Below are 17,320 nucleotides of genomic sequence, written 5' to 3' on the forward strand. Positions count from 1 at the left end.
CTCTTGTGTGGCGACGGTCTGTTGTTAGGTGCGTCCACGTTAAGAACTGTTATGTCTTTAAAGAATTGACCCCTTTATCATTAAGTGGTAAATGGCTTTGTTCCTCCCCAGTGACTCTCCCTGCTCTGAAGTCTGCGGTGTCCGAGATTAAGACCGCTGGCCCAGTGCTCTTGGCCAGTGTCAGTGCCATCTCTCTCTCTCCATCTCTCTCCTTTTAATCCGCATGTGTGTACGCATCTTACGCGGGTTCCTGGCAGACAACACACGCTTGGGTATCATCTTGTTAACCACTCTGACGGTTTCTGTCTTGTAATTGGTGCGTTGGCACTGCTAACGTCTAAGGTGATTCTGGACACGGTAGGACACTCGGTGCCGGTAACTTTTCCCTCTGTTGCCTTCGCTTCCTGTCTTTCTTGTCTCCCCCACTTCCTGCCTTCTTTGGTTTAATTGAGCATTTCATCCGATTCCACTCTCTCTCTTCTGTCAGCGTGTCCACCGTATTTCATTTTGAAAGTTTTCAGTTGCCACAGTTCGCGATACACATTTACGGCTGGGCCGGGTCTGCTTTCACGGAGGCTCGTATCCCTCCACAGAGAGCCCGCGTTCCCCGTGACAGAGCCCTGGCCTGTCCCCACCCCTCCTGACGGCACTGCTACTCATCCCTTGTCCGTAAGCTGCAGAGTCACCCAGAACGTTGCTGCTGTTGGCGCTCTGTACAAAAGTTCTCTGTCAGACTAAGGATAACAACAAATACGACGTCGCCCCCATTTACTCCTCTCTCGCGCTCTGCCCCCTTCGTGTGGATCTGCAGGCACCGTTTTTCTTTTATCAGATAACTGTTAACATTTTTTTTATAAGGCAGGTCTGCCGGAGACAAATTCCCTCGACTTGGGTTTGAGAAAGTCTATTTTTCTTTAAACTTTGAAGGATAATTTGGCTAGCCACAGAATTCTAGATTTTTTCCTCGCAACGATAAAAATATTTCGCACTGCTCTATCTGCCTCGCGGTTTCTGAAAAGAAGTCCAATGCAAATCTTGTCCTCGCTCCTTTCTAGGTCACCCCTATCCACCCCTGATTCTTTCAACGTCTTTCCGGCATCTCCGGCTTTCTGTGGCTCCAGAAGGACCCGCTCGGGGACGGATTTCGGGTGCTTAGCCCGCCCGGTCGCCTAGAGCTCTCTGGATCTGCCGCTTGGTGTCCATGATCAGTAGTGTAAAATCCTGGGCCGTTACTTCAAATATTCCCTCTGTTCCTTTCCCCGCCGCCGCCCCTCAGTGCACGCGTCCCACGGCGCTCGGACATCTTGCTCTGCTTTCGTGTTGTGTTTTTCTCCCACTCTTCAGCCTGGAAGGTTTTCTACCACACTCTTCTGGCCGGCTGGCTCTGTCTACAGCCGTGTCCAGGCCGACGAGCCTGGCAAAGGCCTGGTGCGTTTCTGTTACGGCGGCGTCCTTCGTTCTGAGCTGTTCCCGTGGATTCGTGGTTTCCGTCTTGACTCGCGCGGCACGACGTCTTGACTCGTCTGCGTGCACGCCGTCCGTTCTGCCACGGGTGCCACCGGCGTGTGAACCGCAGCCATCCACGCTTCCGGGTCGGACAGCTCCACACGGAGCCACACCCTGGTCTGGCTCCGACGCGAGCCTGCTCTCTGCACGCCGGACCTCCTGTCCGTCAGCTCAGTTTCTAGCTTTGGGTGGAGGGCAAAACGTGAATAATTGGGAAAAGGAACTGAGAAGACAGGCCTTCAACGCGAGGCGTTGTGCTGATCTGGCGAGGAGCTGGGCTGTGTTTCCCGCGAGGGCTCAGAGGCTGAGCCCTCCTCCCGCGTCCCGTTGTGGCTCCCCTGTCGTCTCTGTGCTCTTGCCGGGGACACGCTGCAGGCCTCCGCCACACCGCGTCGCGGTGACGGGCGCTGCGGCTGGGTGCAGGGACACTGTCTCCCGCAGCCCCATGACCCCGCCTCGGTCCTTCAGCCAGCGTGAGCCCTGGCTGCAACCTCGGCACACGCTTCCTAGTACCGCGGCCCCTCGGGTCCCGCAGCGAGGCCACCTCCCTCCACCAGGCCGGTGGGGCTGCTCTGGGGAGGGCAGGCCTCTCGGGAAGAACCCAGTGTCCAAACAGCTCCCCCCCCCGCCCCCCGCCCCCAGCAGCACCAGGGGGTTTTTCTCTGATCTTCACCAAGACAACACGGTGGGGCTCTTGCAGGCAAAGCTCACGGAAGTGGGGGGGCTCCGAGGCCGGGCCCCCACGGGCTCTTCTCTCCCAAGCCCCCATCCTGGAGCCTCCGGCTTTCCGCCCCGTCAGCCGCCCCCGCCGGCTCCGGGGTCCCGGTCCGCCCGCCCGGCCCTCCGGTCTGGAGGCGGCACCGGCCCGGCGGCCTGGCTTTGCTGCGGGATCTCAGAGACGCGCCCTCTTGGGTCCGCGCAGTGCCACCCGTGCTCGCAGGTGCCGGGCCAGAAAGTGACGTCCCCATCATCCTTCCCACCCACGGCTTCAGGGCGTCCTCGGATTTCTAACTGCTTGTTTGTGAAAATACAGGCTATTCTTAAAAAGTTCATTCAAACTTCTCACAACTTCTACGTTTGCTGTAACTTGACTCAAGGCGTAAGAGTGAACCTTCGAGAGCCAGGGCCACGGTGCAGGGCGGCGGCCTGCCCCACTCCTCTGAGACCAGCACCTGCTCGGAGCGGCAGCAGTGGCACGGCCACGCTGGGCCGCCGCTGCGTCCCCGGGGTCCCCACGGCCTCCCGCCACAGACGTGCTCAGGGCATGGCCACTGCCACCATCTCAGCCCTTGCCACTGACGACACGGGGGCCCTCGGGGAAGGTCTGCTGGGGTCACGCGTGCATGTATCTAACGGATGGTTTTGCATAAACCACGGGCCAGCCAGGTAGTTTTGACCCATCTGATTTAGCAATAAAATATGTATGTAGAAGGTCACTCAAAAAAAAAGGAAAAGTCAGGTAGATCAGCGACACGTTTGAGCCTGAAGCACAGGCTTAGTAGAAGCGTGACCCGTCCTGCCTCCAGCCCCGCCTGAGCGTGCTGTGTCCGAACACCTCCCCTCCGTGCACTCTCGCCCACGGCCCCGCTGCTTGACAACGTGACACAGCGGTGTCCACGGTCCATCAAGTTCGGGGGACGGTGGCCTCCGGCCCGTCTCTCACCAGGTCTGCGTGGCTTCCCCAGCGGGAAAAGGCAGGTGCTTGTGTTTAGAAAGCCGTGTGAAGCATCGTCAGGCAACAGGGCCGGTGAAAAATAGTCCTGCTGGCTGGAATCCTGTTCTTAACATCGATGAAATCACTACTCAAGCAATTTAGAGAAGGCTCTGCTCCTCACTTTCCTGAGAGGTGATCTGTCTCGTAAGTGAGCAAAGATAATGAAGCTGGACAAACTGACATAATTAGTCGCTCTCCAGAGTTATCACAACTCCAGTGACATCTCAAATTAACGTGATCTGGCTCAAGAGCACCGTGGAGCCAGCGGACTCACACGCAGGCGGCACGAAGGGACAGCGCCCAACGGGGCAGGCGCACGGCACCCCAGGCGAGCAGGGCAGACGCTGGGGCCGCCCAGGCCGGGGGGACGGCTCACACGTGCTGAGCCACAGAGACAAAGGCTGTGTCTTCGGGAGGCACGTCTCCTCCCCCCCGCGGCGCACGGTGTTGGCCCAGACGCACGGGCATTTTTCACTCCACCGCAAACAGCAGCGCTCGTCCTTCTCTTTAAAGACAGCACACTCTCCTGCCGTTCTCCACTTTCTCCCATTTGACACGGACACAGACGCAAGACCAGTCCCTTCTCCTCTCGACTGCGCTGCAGCAAAGCCAGTGTCGCCTACGGGCCCGGCCCAGCAGGGGGATGGGCAGGGCTGGGGTCTGGGGCAGGCCCGCCGCCTGGACCTCAGAGGGGCCAGAAAGCCAGGTTTCCCTGTGAGGTCCCTGGTTCGTGGCTGTGAGCCTCCCACAGGGACACGGGGTGGGGTGAGCCCTGCCAGAGATCCCAGAAGAGTCTTACCTTTAAAGTCAAACTGGTAGATGTTTTTTAAGGATTCATGAAGAAAATAAAAGCTTCCTAGTGCCTGCAGAGCAAAAAGAGAAGTCAAGTGAATGACCAGCACCGGGAACCATTTGAAAGCGTTGTTAAGTGACGCACAAAAAGCTCTTTTGGACCAGAAACAAAAGTTAACTCATCCGGACTTAATCACGGTCACGGGGAGGAGATGTCAGCCACGTCTGAGGCACAGGGGTGCTCACTCCGGCGCGGTCTCGCCTCTGCTGTGAGCGCCAGGGTCCAGCGGGAAGGGCTCGGGCACCCGCCCCCGGCCTCGAGCACCTGCCTGCCCCCCCATCGGCTGCACTCCACACCCCTCCTCGGCCCGCCCTGCTCCTTGCCCTCCTCCCCTCCCCCTCCACGTGGGGCTGCAACACCATTCCCCCCAGAGCTGCCGGGTCCCTGCCCGCCAGGGGCTGACTGTTCTGGGCATCGGGGTCGGTCCTGCTCCCCACGCTTGGGAAGGAGGCGAAGCCACAGAGGCCAGGCTGGGGGTGGGATGACCGGCAAGGGAGGCTCGCACAGCACACCTGACACTAACGTTATTTGCTGGTTGTCTAAAAGTCGAACTCGACTTGGTTATTTCCTAAACGTGTCTGTGCACGCATATATATGCTTATGTGCATACGTGTGCGAGCAGGAATAACGTGTGTATGTGTGCGTGCGTATACGTTAAAATGCACACACCCCTGTGGACACGTGTAAATGTGCACGCAGCAGGTGTTTGTGTGTGTACGTGTCTATGTGTAGATGCATATGCATGCATGTATATGCGTGTGTGTATGAACGTATGCATGTGCACACGCATGTGCGTATCTGTGCACACACACGTGCGGATATGTGTCAGTGCACGTGTACATATGTGCACACATGTGTATTCAGGTAGATACAGATGCAGATGTGCACGTGTGCATGGATATGTATTTTACGGTTTTGCAAAATGTGGCCACCTGAACAAGGGGCCAGGGAGACTTCCAGGCGATAAAACTGCTCTACGACTAGATTACAGCTACAAAACTATGCTTTGCCCAAACCCACCGCACTGGCCCCTAGGAAGGGTGCGTTTCACCGGCTGTACATCGCACCTTTACTACTGTGACTTCCGCAGACGAGCCCCGTCCTCCTAGAGCCCACCCCTCACGGCACAAGATCAAGCAGGGAAAAGAGCCCAGCAGGGCCGTCTGCCCCGAGACTGAACCGAGTGAGAGGCGGGGGCGTGGGCGCCAGGCTGAGGGGCCGGCGGGGGGCGGCACACGGGCGCTGGCCGAGCAGGGACGCCTGGCTGCAGCCAAGGGCGGTCGGGCCGCGGCAGGCAGGGCCTCGCTGGAAGGGAAAAGTGGGGTTCTACTTTTCACTCTGCAGCTCAGTCCCGAAGGGTGAGGGGAAGAGCCGGGGGAGGGTCGGGCAGACAGAGAAGGGCTGGCGTGCAGAAGGCTGACCCAGCAGGACAGTGACACGGGGGCCCCTCAGCCAGATTCCCAACTGCCGGCACCAGCCACATACACCCTGTCTTCTTGTGTACACACACACACACACACACACGGGCGTACACACAAGTACACACACGCATGGGCGCACATACGAACACCCAGCACATACGCGCAGGTACATGGGTGGGTACATACAGCACACATGGGCACACACGCGGGCACACACGCACAGGGGCACACACACACGTGGACACACGTACACACGTGCATGCACATGTGGCCAAACCACCCAAAAGCAGCGGCTGCCGACCCTACGACCCTGCATCCTGAACACGGCAGCGCGGGTCCCTTGTAAGAATCTTCTTATGACCACAAACGTTATCTCTGCAGAAAAGGGGCAGCGATGCCACAGAGTAACACTATCAAGCCCAGATTAAAGTTCCCAAACTGCCTACAAATCCTTTATCCGCTCCCATCCCCCCAGCCAGTCCAGCCTGGAGCTCGGAGGGGTGCCTTCCGCACTGAAGGGCCGCCTGGTGGGTGCAGAGGGGGAGGGAGGGGAGGGCGCGGTGCAGGCAGCACTCGTCACCCTCTCATCTGGGTGACAGCCTGCTGCAGGGCTCTCCGTGGCCCCCAAACTCGGGGGGCGGGGGGGCGCCTGCTGGCTCCCACGAGCCCTCCCGAGGATCCGTGGGCAGGACCCTGCCCGGGTCCGCAGTTAGTGTGGGGGCAGGGGGTTACATTTGCCGGGCACACGCGCAACCCCCACATGCCCTGACCCCAGCATTCCCCCACCGCACTTCAGCAGCCTTGGAATTCCAGTTCCTGGGGGTTTCCACATCCCGGGGCTCTATGTTCCAAGCCCTCCCGCCAATGCTGCCTGTCCTCAGGCCTTCCCCCAGGGAAGACGCTACGACCGCGGCCTCTGTCAGGCTGGGTCAAAGGGCACACAGGCCCCCTGGTCCTCGATGCCGTTGCCGACTCCGCGAGGGACACCTGGGTTCAGAACCACAGCACGGGCCCGCCCACAGAGGCTGCAGGCACCACGCCAGGCGCCCTGCAGGGGGCCCGGCTGTGTCTGGTGCGTGGCCCTGCCCCAGGCCCAGTCCTGGGGGCTGGCGGTCTCCTTCGGCCCAGGAGTCCAAGAGCAGAGAGATGACACCGTCCTCCAGTCCGAGCCCGGAGCTGCCTCACAAGCCTCCCCGACGTGACCCGAAGACAAAATGCGGACACTTCCGGAAGTGCAGGCGACCCTGGGGACCTTCTGAACCGCTCCAGTGGTCACTGCCTGAGGAGCCACAGGGACAGACATGGCAGCCTGGCAAGCAGGGTGGGCGGGAGCAGGGGAGTGCCAGGCTTCGGGCTCCTCCCCAGGGCACAGCAGGCCGCTCGCCGGAGGCCAGACGTGCGCGGACTTGCCAGAAACGCAGAGCGGAGGCCTCGTCCCGATTGGGAAGATCCTCTCGAGGCTGCGAGCACATCCGGCCAGGGGCCGGCCGGGGACTCGGGGCCGAGGGGCTCACCACACGCGGCAACCGGGCGGACCGCCCGCCTGCCCCCACCCTGTCGGGCACCCGCCCCGGGTCCGCTCACAGGAGGAGCTGAGGCACCGTGGCGCACGCGCCCGGGGACAGCCAACCCTGTCTTCTCTTTTGACAACTTGGGCGAAGGCCCCTCCAGGCAGGAGGGACGACAGGACCACGGGCAGCGCGCGGCCCTAGGGAGCACGTGAGCAGGCCTGCATCCCTGGGGGAGCCTCCCTCGCTGTGGCGCCGCATCAGCCCTTGACAGCTGTGCCTCCCTTGATCCAGGAAAGAGCCCTCTGAAAAGCGTAAGCCCACCAAGGTCACGGCAAACATTTAACTATGACCTTGTTGAATGTGATAAAGCCAATACAGTGTTATGAAGTTTACAATAAATAAATGGAAAATAAACGGCCAACACAGGCATAGAAACTGTAATTCATGGAGTCAGAAAATCCATAATTAGCTCTAATGAATATTTAAAGTCAAAGTTCAAGCTAACTTTTTCAACGTTTGACCTACTCTATCAATACGGTTCAGGGCACGCATCTATCACAGGACACGACGACATCAGGACGGAGCGCGCCCGGGCCTGCCAACGGGGGGGGGAGGCCCCGCGCCCGGCGGGCCTTCTGCCCACAGCACCTGTCAGCACTGTGCTTGTCACGTCGGAGAATATCGACTCCTTGCCTGTTTTACTAAAAACAATTAAAATACTTTCTACATATTTATAAACCTGACTGTCAAGGGTGCCTATTAATTCCCCATTAGTGGGACACAGTCCAGTCGATGCTGTATTTCTGTCAGAACAGCAGGCGAAAGGCGGGCGCCCCGGACGGGGTGGGGACGGCCTCCAGGTGCGGCCCTGATGGCGCCGTGGCAGAGCCTGGGAAGCCCGGTGCCCGGGGCTCTGCCGCGCAGGGCAGGTGTGGCTGCGCAGGAGACGCCAGCTCCCGTGCTCGGTGGAACGTGGCAGGGGACGCGTCTCCCGGTCGCCGTCCACCTGGGCATTCGTGTGAATCGCGGCCCACGGCTCAGCGGCCGACTCGGGGTGCAGGTGCACGCGCCACAAAGCCGGTTCTCGGCTCATCTGGAGTCTGCTGATGTGATGAATGGTCCCGGCTGGAGCTGAACTGTGAGGGCGGGAACCCCGCCCCACCCCCCGCCCCACCCCCCACCAGCACAGCAGACTCAGGGCCGCGACCAGAGCAGCCGGCCTCCACACATCCGGTCAGAAAGCACCATGCACTGCAGCCGCCGAGCAGCCTCAAGAGGGCCCGTAGCTGTCGAGTGCTCCCACTTTCCGTGTCGAGTGCTCCCACTTTCCCGGTGGGGCTGCCTCGGGCCTGGGCAGAAGCCGACCAGGAGAGAACACAAAGCGACTCTTACAACGGCCTCCATCACTTTTTATTTGCAAACAAATCAAACGGCCAGTAATTTATCATTCCGGCAATTAGGTTAGCAGCCAAAGTACACATCATTAACCTGCAGGCCTGCAGCTTCCGGCTCGCTTTTCCACGAAACGGAGAACATTCCTGCCGCCAGATCGACAGCGGCGAGAGCACATGGGAACACTCTCTTCTTCTGCAGGCACTACGGAAGAGCGCCTGGAGAGTGGCCCCCGGGGTGACGGCGGCCAAGTCCCGACAGCGCCCTGGGAGTCACCAGGACTCAAGCACTTCTCCCAGGGGACGGGTCGGTGAGGGAGGGGGAAAGGGCCGGGAAGCCAGCCGTGGGGTCTGCACTGGGGCAGGAGCGCACGGGGCGGGATCCCAGCACAGCACAGCTCGGGAAATCCCACCACGGGGAAGGGTGACGGCATTTATCAAAAGTTACGTGGGCTTTGGCGGGTCTCTGCTCCCCCAGGATGGCACGTTATGTTGTTTCTATAACTAAAGCGTTTTCAACTTATCTTTTAGTTTTTAAAAAAGTGCTTATTTATCTATTTTGAGAGAGAACAAGTGGTAGGAGGAGGGGGGCGCAGAGAGAGAGGGGGAGAGAGAATCCCAAGCAGACGTCACAAACCCCAGCACGGGGCTCGAACCCACGAACCGTGAGAACGTGACCTGAGCTGAACCAAGAGTCAGACGCTCAACTGACTGAGCCACCCGGGCGCCCTTCAACTTGTTATTTTTCAAAATTAGAATAAACGCATCTACGAACGGGAAAAAGAACTTCGTAAGATATCGTTGATAATCTTCTTCAAGTTTACAAAAAAATCGGAGAACCCTAGTTGTTCTAAGCTAGAATCGACAGACTGCAGTGGATCATGGGCTGGGAAAGCCTCTTCATCTGGAGAGAGTGACGAACCGTCTTGCGCTCTGTCCACTGTATCCTGGCGCGGGCGGACAACAGGGAGGAAGGACCCCCACGTGGCAGACGTGGCCTCGCCTGCGACGGTGCGGCGCGCGGTGAGCGGTAGAAGCTCCTCGTAAGGAGGGCAGCCGCGCTCTGAGGATGGCTACACGCGTCCCTCTCTGGGCACAAGGCTTAGACGCCAGAGGGAAGCCTCGCGTGTGCGGCCCCCGGGGCGGCACCGGGGCGGGCGCTCGGCTCTCTCGATGCCACCCCCTTGTCCAGGGGACAGCGATCCCTGAGCACAGAAGACACAAGCTACAGGGAGACGGGTGTGCCCGCTGACAGCCACGCGGACGCACGGAGAAGCTGGAGCCCTCAGGAGGGGCGCACGTGAATGCGGTGGCAACGCTTCCAGAAACACTGACGAACGACCAACAACGAATGCTTCACGTGAAGGCGGGGGAGCAAAATCTGACATATCCCTGTGGGGGGGGGGGTCCTATCCAGCAAGGAGAGTAAACACATCAGACCCCAAACCTAGATGGGCTTCGCGGTGTCGAGACAGAAGAGGCTCTGAAAACTCCACACGGCCATGGTAACAAACACTGAATCTAAAGGAGCTGAAACAAAAAAACGTGATGCTGAGATTGTATCAAAAAAGGAATAAAATGGCAAACACAACTTCAGAGCAGGGTTGCGTGGGGGGTGGCAGGGTGTGCAGGTGCCCACGGGCACCCGGGGTCAAACGGGGACCGCACAGGCGTCTGCTGTCTCCCCAGAAGCGGCCGCCATCGTGAACGGCTATGATCAAGGTCCAAAGACACAGCCCTCAAGTTCGTCGGTGCCAGCTTACCTACCTGCTCCTCAGAACTTGGTTTTTCTCCATTTAAAGTTGTATTTTACAGATGTTCCCATCGAGACACACAACTTCAGCTTCCTTTTAATGCTGCGTAACGATCCAAGATATAAAAATACTGCGATTTTTATCCATTCTTCTATCAGAGATGAAGACCGTCTCCGATGTTTTCACGATTACGACTGATGCTACGACGAGCGTGCCCCCGTGGCATCCTGGCACACACACGTGCCAGGCACCCACACAAGCTGCCCGCGTGTCCCAACCGTGCACGCACACCGAGGACACTGGAGTCTCTGGTCACGGTGTGCTACTGCACCTTCAGTGCAGGTGTCATCGTGTTGCCCTGGCGACCACACGTCCCCAGTATTTCGGGCAGTGGCCGCTGCTCCACACCCTTGCCAACGGTGGCGGCGGCAGACTCCTCTTCCCCAGCCCGACGGTGTGAAATTACACGTCACTGTCGTTCCGACCTGCATTTTCGTTATTCTATCATCGCTGAGCCTCTTTTGAAGATTACTGGCAATTAGGTTTCTCTTGTGAACTCCTTGTTCATATCCCTTGTCCACTTTTCTATCTACCTTTTTCTCACTTTATAAGATTTTTAATTTTTGAGTATAATTTGGAATTTATTTAAGTGTTTATTTTTGACAGAGAGAGAGAGAGAGAGAGAGAGAGAGAGAGAGAGAGAATGAGTGGGGGAGGGGCAGAGAGAGAGGGAGACACAGAATCCGAAGCAGGCTCCAGGCTCCAGGCTCCGAGCTGTCAGCACAGAGCCGGACACGGGGCTTGAACTCACGGACCGCGAGATCATGACCTGAGCCAAAGTCGGACACTCAACCGACTGAGCCACCCAGGCGCCCCCTAATTTGCAATGTTTTCATCTATTACTTGCATGACAAAGAATTTCTCCCTCTTTAGCTTATCCTTTCTTTTGGCATCTTTAGTTAAATAAAAGTTTTTATTTTTAAAGTAATCAGATTTATCAATATGTTCCTTTATGGTTTATGCCTTTACGTCTTACTTGGAAATAGCCCCCTAATCTGATTCCACAATGGTATTCTCTGTATTCTTATGTGAAAGCCTAAGGCTGTGTTTTACCCATTTAAGTTTGTATGGTGACAGAGACTTGTTTATGGGTATGGCTCAAGGTAAAACCCAGCATTACTACATTTTCTGTAGAAACCAATCATCTGGTCTCCCAATAACTTACACCTCTATTTCAACTTTGTGGGGGTCTGTTCATGACTTCTCCACGCTGCCCAACTGGTCTATCTCCAGTAACACATTTACCTTTATCGTACGTCTTGATATTTACTAATATAAATGTCTCATTTTATTATTCCTCACAATTGCTTTCGTTATTTTGGGCCCTTTGTATTTCCAGATGAAACCTCAAAATGGCTGCTAGATTACACCCAAGGCATCCTACCGGGGTTGAGATTATAGGCCCACAGATTGGGAATAGGGGGCATTTTTAGGATATTCAGCATTCCTTCCCATAAATATGATACATCTTTAGGCGGATATTTTAAAATCTGAAGTGTTTTAAAACATCTTCTAATAAAGTTTTATAATTCTCCATAAGGGTCTTGAAGATCTCTTATTAGATTTATTCTTAGTTATCTTTTAGTTTCTGTTGCTATCAGAAAATGTAAGTTCTGAAACCACTGTTGGTTAGAACCGTTTGTCGCCAGGGAACAGGAATGCTACTGGCTGTTGTACATTAATCTTTTATTCAGCAACACTGCTCAGCTTACTTTGAGTTCTAACAATTGCGCGCTCTCCCTGATGATCTGTGAGTAAGGACTATTTGTTTCAGTCTGTTTCTTCTCCATAATCTTCACACCTTTTTCTTTCCTTTCTGCTTGTTTCGTCGTGTTGCAGTGCTATGTGGGAAAAAGACACCTGGCTCTGTGCTGAGAACACTGTGTGTAGTGGGAAGGCAGCAGGGGATGTACCTGAATTGTGACTTTCTGATGAATTCAAAGTAGGACATGTAAAAAAGGTAAGGTCAAAGATGCCCCCTTATGAAACAAACCGGACTGGAGAGTTTTCTGGGAGGAGGAGAATCCAAGAGGAGTGGGATTTGCTGGGAAACAAGAAACCAGGATGAATCCGCCAGGCCGATGTGCCTGCTGGTCATGCACACGGGGATGCCGCTCAGGCAGGTGGACCATGAGTCTGAAGTTCCGGGCCAACGTGTGAGCAAAAAGGGACATTTCAGCTGCCTGTGAAGATCGATATTAGAAGCGGTGGGAATGCTGGGGGAGAGGGCTGAGCCCTGGGGCATTCTGCCAGCAACGTGCGTCGGCCGAGAGCGAAGCGCTGGCGGAGGGGAAGAAGGGACAGATGATCGTGGTCTTTAATTGGCTAAAGCCGGGAATCGCTTTAGGAAATTTAAAAACGTTAAGCCAGCCTTGCATTCTTGGCATCAGCCTGGATACTCATGACACATGCCTTCATGCGTTGTTGGATATCTTCCCAACACCGTGTTTAGTTTCGCGGTTTCCAACCTTGTCTCTGTTCTCATCGCCCCGGCGAAATGACTCTCTTTAGTGACGTTCCACTCACAAACCCAAAGGACGCTTTTCACGACACAGGTCACTTGCCCTTCCCTCGTCCTTTATTTCCAGGTTTGAGGACTAGCGTCCGTCTCTCTGGACTCTCCTCCTCCTCCGGGTGACGACACACCGGGTCTCCCCGGGACCCCTCTGGAGCCTCTTCCCTCCTCCCCGCTGTGGTGGCCAACCCCCCCCCCCCACACCGTCTTCCAGCTGGTGGCTCCCGCATGCACGGCACCGGGCCTCCCCTTGAAGGCCAGCCTCGTGGGTCAGCACTCGGCCCCCATGCGGACTTCTCGCCAGGAGCCGGTCTCTCCCGACTCAGGACACTACTCTGTCACTCACCCTCCCACACCCTGGATACCTGCAGTCCCACGCCAGCAGGACCCCTGCTTCCTGCACCCCTACCGCCCCCTCCGCCTCTTCACCCGATGTCAGGGTGACCTGCCAAGGAGAGGCTCTGGCCCCGTCACTCCTCTGCTCTTCGGTGACTGCCAGGACACGGGTCCTCCCGGCTGCCCTTCCACGCTCCCAGGCCCCGGCCCAGCACACGAAGCCCTGACCACACTGGCACCCGGGCCTGGAGCAGGCCGAGGCCTGCCGTCATCGGGGCCTGTGCCTGCTTTGCCTTCCCTGTCTCGGCTTCTTCTCACGTGGCCCCCTGCTGCTGCAGGTCTGCACGGAAAGGCTGCCTCCTCTGAGCAGCCCTCCCGGACCGCTCATGCAGAGCCTCGGCCCAGCAGAGGCCCCCACCCTTCCGCAGGGCCGTCCGCTCTGGCCGCATGCTTGTTTCCTTGTCGCGTGTGCCTTCTCTGCCAGCAGTCGGGAAGCTCCCGGTCAGTGTCCTCGGGACCTCTGCGGCCCCAGCTCAACACCCGGCACCAGGCAGGGACTCCACAGCTGCTGGTAAAGGGACAGGCGTGGAGACGAGCCCGCGGGACCGCCTGGTGGGCGGCGTGGGCGGGCCCGCCCAGGTTTCAAAGGACAGCCTAACGCACACCTGCCAGCGCTTCCAAGAAGCTGACCGTGGCCGCAAAAAACGACATACTTTTCATCCAAGAGGGAGTAAGTCCTTCACGAGAGTGAGCCCGGAATCCTGGTTTTAAAACAATTTGATAGACGGAGTAATAAATCAAGGCAAGGTTACTACAACGCTCATTAGATTATAAATAATAATAAATGAAACAAAGCTTTTGTTTAAATCAGCGTAGAGCTTCATTGATCTCTTCCGGTATAACACACTCGCGGACGGCCCATCTAATCGGATGAGGCGGCATTATTGCCCGTTCCACCCGGCATCACCCAGGAGGGGGCCTGTGGGAGCAGGTCGCTGTCAGGACCGGCGCCCTTCCTCTCAAAGCGGCTTTGTAGCCGTCTAAAATGAGGGCTGACTCACGTACAAAGTACTAACTTTCCAATTTCAGCTTCTGGGGCTGAACACGAAATGACGGCACAAGGGTGTCCCCCCGTCTGACCCTCGCCACAAGCCCCTCTCCAGGCCGGCCGCCTGCTCCAGAAATGCACGTATAATTTCATTTTGTCTCCCGTCCAGCAGCCGGCCTTAGAAGTTAATTAAATTGGTTGTCCATTGTGTTCACCTACTTGCAAAGTTAATGATATTCCGCTCCTGAATTAAAGAGCATTTTATAAAGCTTGCACCACGGGAGCTGGCGTGCTGTACGAGGGGTGCCGAGCCCTGTCACAGCCCCGGTGGTCGTGTCCCCAATTAGGCAGCCCAGAGAGGGGCCTGACAGGGAGGGTGAACACACAACAGCCACTTAACATCACACGTGGTCACGATAAATCCCCCAGATCGACGCGCCTGTTAACATTTCACATCACCACCGCGACGGGCACCTGACAGGTGCGGACGGCCTTCTGAAACGGTCCCCGGGACGGGCTGCCTGGAAGGGAGCGGCGCCTCGTGAGGGTGGTGACGCCAGACCCTCGCGCGCAAGGGACACCGGGTAGAACGCCTGACTGGGGAGGCAAGGTTACCAGCTGGCCCAGGAAACGGCCTTCGAGAGCAGGCTCGCACATCCACTCACACACCCAGTCACTGCGCAGATGGTTACTGGAAACTTCTCTGGGCCGCGTGGTCTTGGGCATCCGACAGGGACCGAGGAGTAAATGGCCTGAGGCGCGGGGGACAGTGACAGGTGCTTCACACAAAGGATCAGCCTCTGACCACAGGGGCTCCGTCCACAGGATGCCTGGCACGGCGGCACGTGCGTGGGGGGCTCCGGGACGACACCTGGGGCTTCTGCCACGGAAGCCGGGCCAGGCGCCTGAGACTGGCGCTCCGGAGAGAAGGCGTCCAGCTTGACGCGGCTGTGAGACTCCACAGGCAGACTGAGAAGGAGACTGGACGTTTGGGCCTGGGGTCCAGGACAGAGGTCTGGGAGCTGATGCAAATGTAGGCGGACAACGTGGACGGCCGACGGCCTGGGTGCCGAGCTTGCCGAGGAGGGAGTAGAGCCAGAGGCCCCGGAGCAGGACGGGACGGGGGCGGGCGGTATCTCGGAGGTGAGTGGGGAGGAAGGGGCAGCTGCGGGGCAGGCAGGTGGAGGGCACGGGGACTGACCCCCCGCCTCCACCCGCAGAGGCCAGCGGCGCTGTGCACAGCCACCTCGAACGGCCGACACTCGAGACTCCTCACGGTGGCTGCAGGGACGGGGACCCCACCGCGAAGCGTGGGGAGTGCGGTGCTCCAGGAAGCAAGGGGGCCAGAGTCTGGCCGCAGCTGCAGGGAACCGTTAAAGCGTTGGCTCAGGGAGGACGAGCCCACCCGCCACGTCCTGCGTCCTCCCGCTGCCTGGACGCGGTGGGCCGTGGTGGCGGGTGCACCCGCAGGACACCCCGGAGTGCTCTGGGGACGCGGTCAGGCCCCGGGGGCTCCTTCCCACAGGACAGTCGCCAGCCGCTGAGCACGTTCAGACCTTCCCTTCCAAAACCGAAACCCTACTGACTTACACCTGACTTACTATATTTCACCAACTGATGCCGCACAACCGACGGGAAAAGCCGGTCAGTTGCTCACACGGTCTTTATTTGGGAGGAAGGGAGGGCGGGCCGGGAAGTCCGCCCACGTGACGGAGCTCCTGCCGTGAGCCGTGGGCGGCAGTGACCACGGAGCCCCTTTGCAAGCACCCCAGGGCATGCTTTAATTTGCCTCGCCTCGGTATTTTCCCCTCCAAACGAGATTCATCTGCGATACGGATGCACTTCTCCATAACATGCATTTTGCAAACTGAGTTTCAATAATGAGCAAAGAAAAATAAAATAACCAGTTTTAATTACGAGATTTACTAAGTCATTTTTTTCATGTCTACATGATTACAAAACTAAATCAATACGCTTTTATGCCAATTAAATTATGTGGAGCATTTGCATCATAATCAAAACAGCTATTTTATCTTTCCTCTTACAAAAATCATTAGCTTTTCAATTACAATTTCACCCTCACAAACGTGGAGAAATCCGTTATGTGCGTGACGGACAGAGGATAATTGAAGTCCAGTGCACTTGAAGAGATGACTGGCACCAAACACAAGCTGTTTACAGAATTTCTTCTGCTGCGGGGAGGCTTGGGGCAGACAAAACGCTACTAAAAAGACTTAATTGATTTTTAAATTTCCATTACACTGGGAACACCATCTACTTCGGAATCAAATAGGTCAGTGGGTCCCTGTAGGCGGAAATGCTACACAGCAGCATTCTGAGTGGGCCGTGTCCTCCCACAGTTTCACGGTGCGGTCACTGTCACCAGTCCCTGCGGCACGAAGCCCGGGGGGTGTCGAACCCTTCACTTCCCACCGCGAGCACACGTGCCCCGCGCCCTCCTCGGTCCGCGTCTCTGTGCGAAGAATGTCCTCGTGTGGGTCTGCTGGTGACAGAGTCCTCACGGCTGCACCCGAGCGGACCTGTCCGTGTCACTCTCTCTCCCGACAGGTGCTCGGCGGCTGCTGCCCTCGGGCTAACCGCGGCCCCGTGAAGGCGGCCCACCCCCTCCCCGCGCGGCCTCTGAAACATCCTCTGCGTCTGTGGCTTTGCTCGGCCTCACTGTGGTCTGTCGGGGTCCCCGGGATTCCTGAGTTTGTGTGTTGAGGTCTTTCACACTGGAGAACTGTCATTTATTACCTCTTCAAAAATAACTTCTTGTTCCTCTCCCAGCTTTGTCCTCAGGCTCTAACCTCAGTGTGTCAGGCCTCGCACCTTCCGTGTCCAGTCACGTCCTTTCTGCGTCTCTGCGGTTTTAGCGATGTGACTGGGGCAAACGCGTCAGGATGGCCTCAGTCGCCCCTTCTGTAAATAGGACTAATCATCCAATTCCTTCTCCGCGAAGGTCACGGGAGACCCCATACACATACCAGGGTCTGTGAGAGAAGCCGCTGCGACATACAGCTCTCCTCCTGCAGCCCTAGTCTGGGGGTCCGCCGACTCAGCCTCCGGGACGCGGGTCCCTAAGCCGGCATTTCCCCGAAGGCCCTCCAGGTCAACACGCACGGCCCTGACCGTCACCCCACCTTCTTCCACCGGGGCCGCTTCCTGGATGAGCAAGTTCCTCTCCCAGGTTCGGGGGCCTCTGTCAGTC

General features: G+C 57.4%; 1 protein-coding gene across 3 annotated transcripts in view; it reads right to left on the reverse strand.

Moving 5' to 3' along the window:
• INPP5A (inositol polyphosphate-5-phosphatase A) overlaps positions 1-17,320 on the reverse strand; it is a 173,237-nt gene that overhangs the window by 64,878 nt on the left and 91,039 nt on the right. For all 3 annotated transcript variants that reach the window (XM_030334760.1, XM_030334761.1, XM_030334759.1), the window contains exon 5: positions 4,020-4,083. In XM_030334760.1, the coding sequence (XP_030190620.1) occupies positions 4,020-4,083 (64 nt within the window). The remainder of the gene's footprint in view (positions 1-4,019; positions 4,084-17,320) is intronic.

Source organism: Lynx canadensis, chromosome D2 (assembly GCF_007474595.2).
Source record: "Lynx canadensis isolate LIC74 chromosome D2, mLynCan4.pri.v2, whole genome shotgun sequence".
Taxonomy (NCBI): domain Eukaryota; kingdom Metazoa; phylum Chordata; class Mammalia; order Carnivora; family Felidae; genus Lynx; species Lynx canadensis.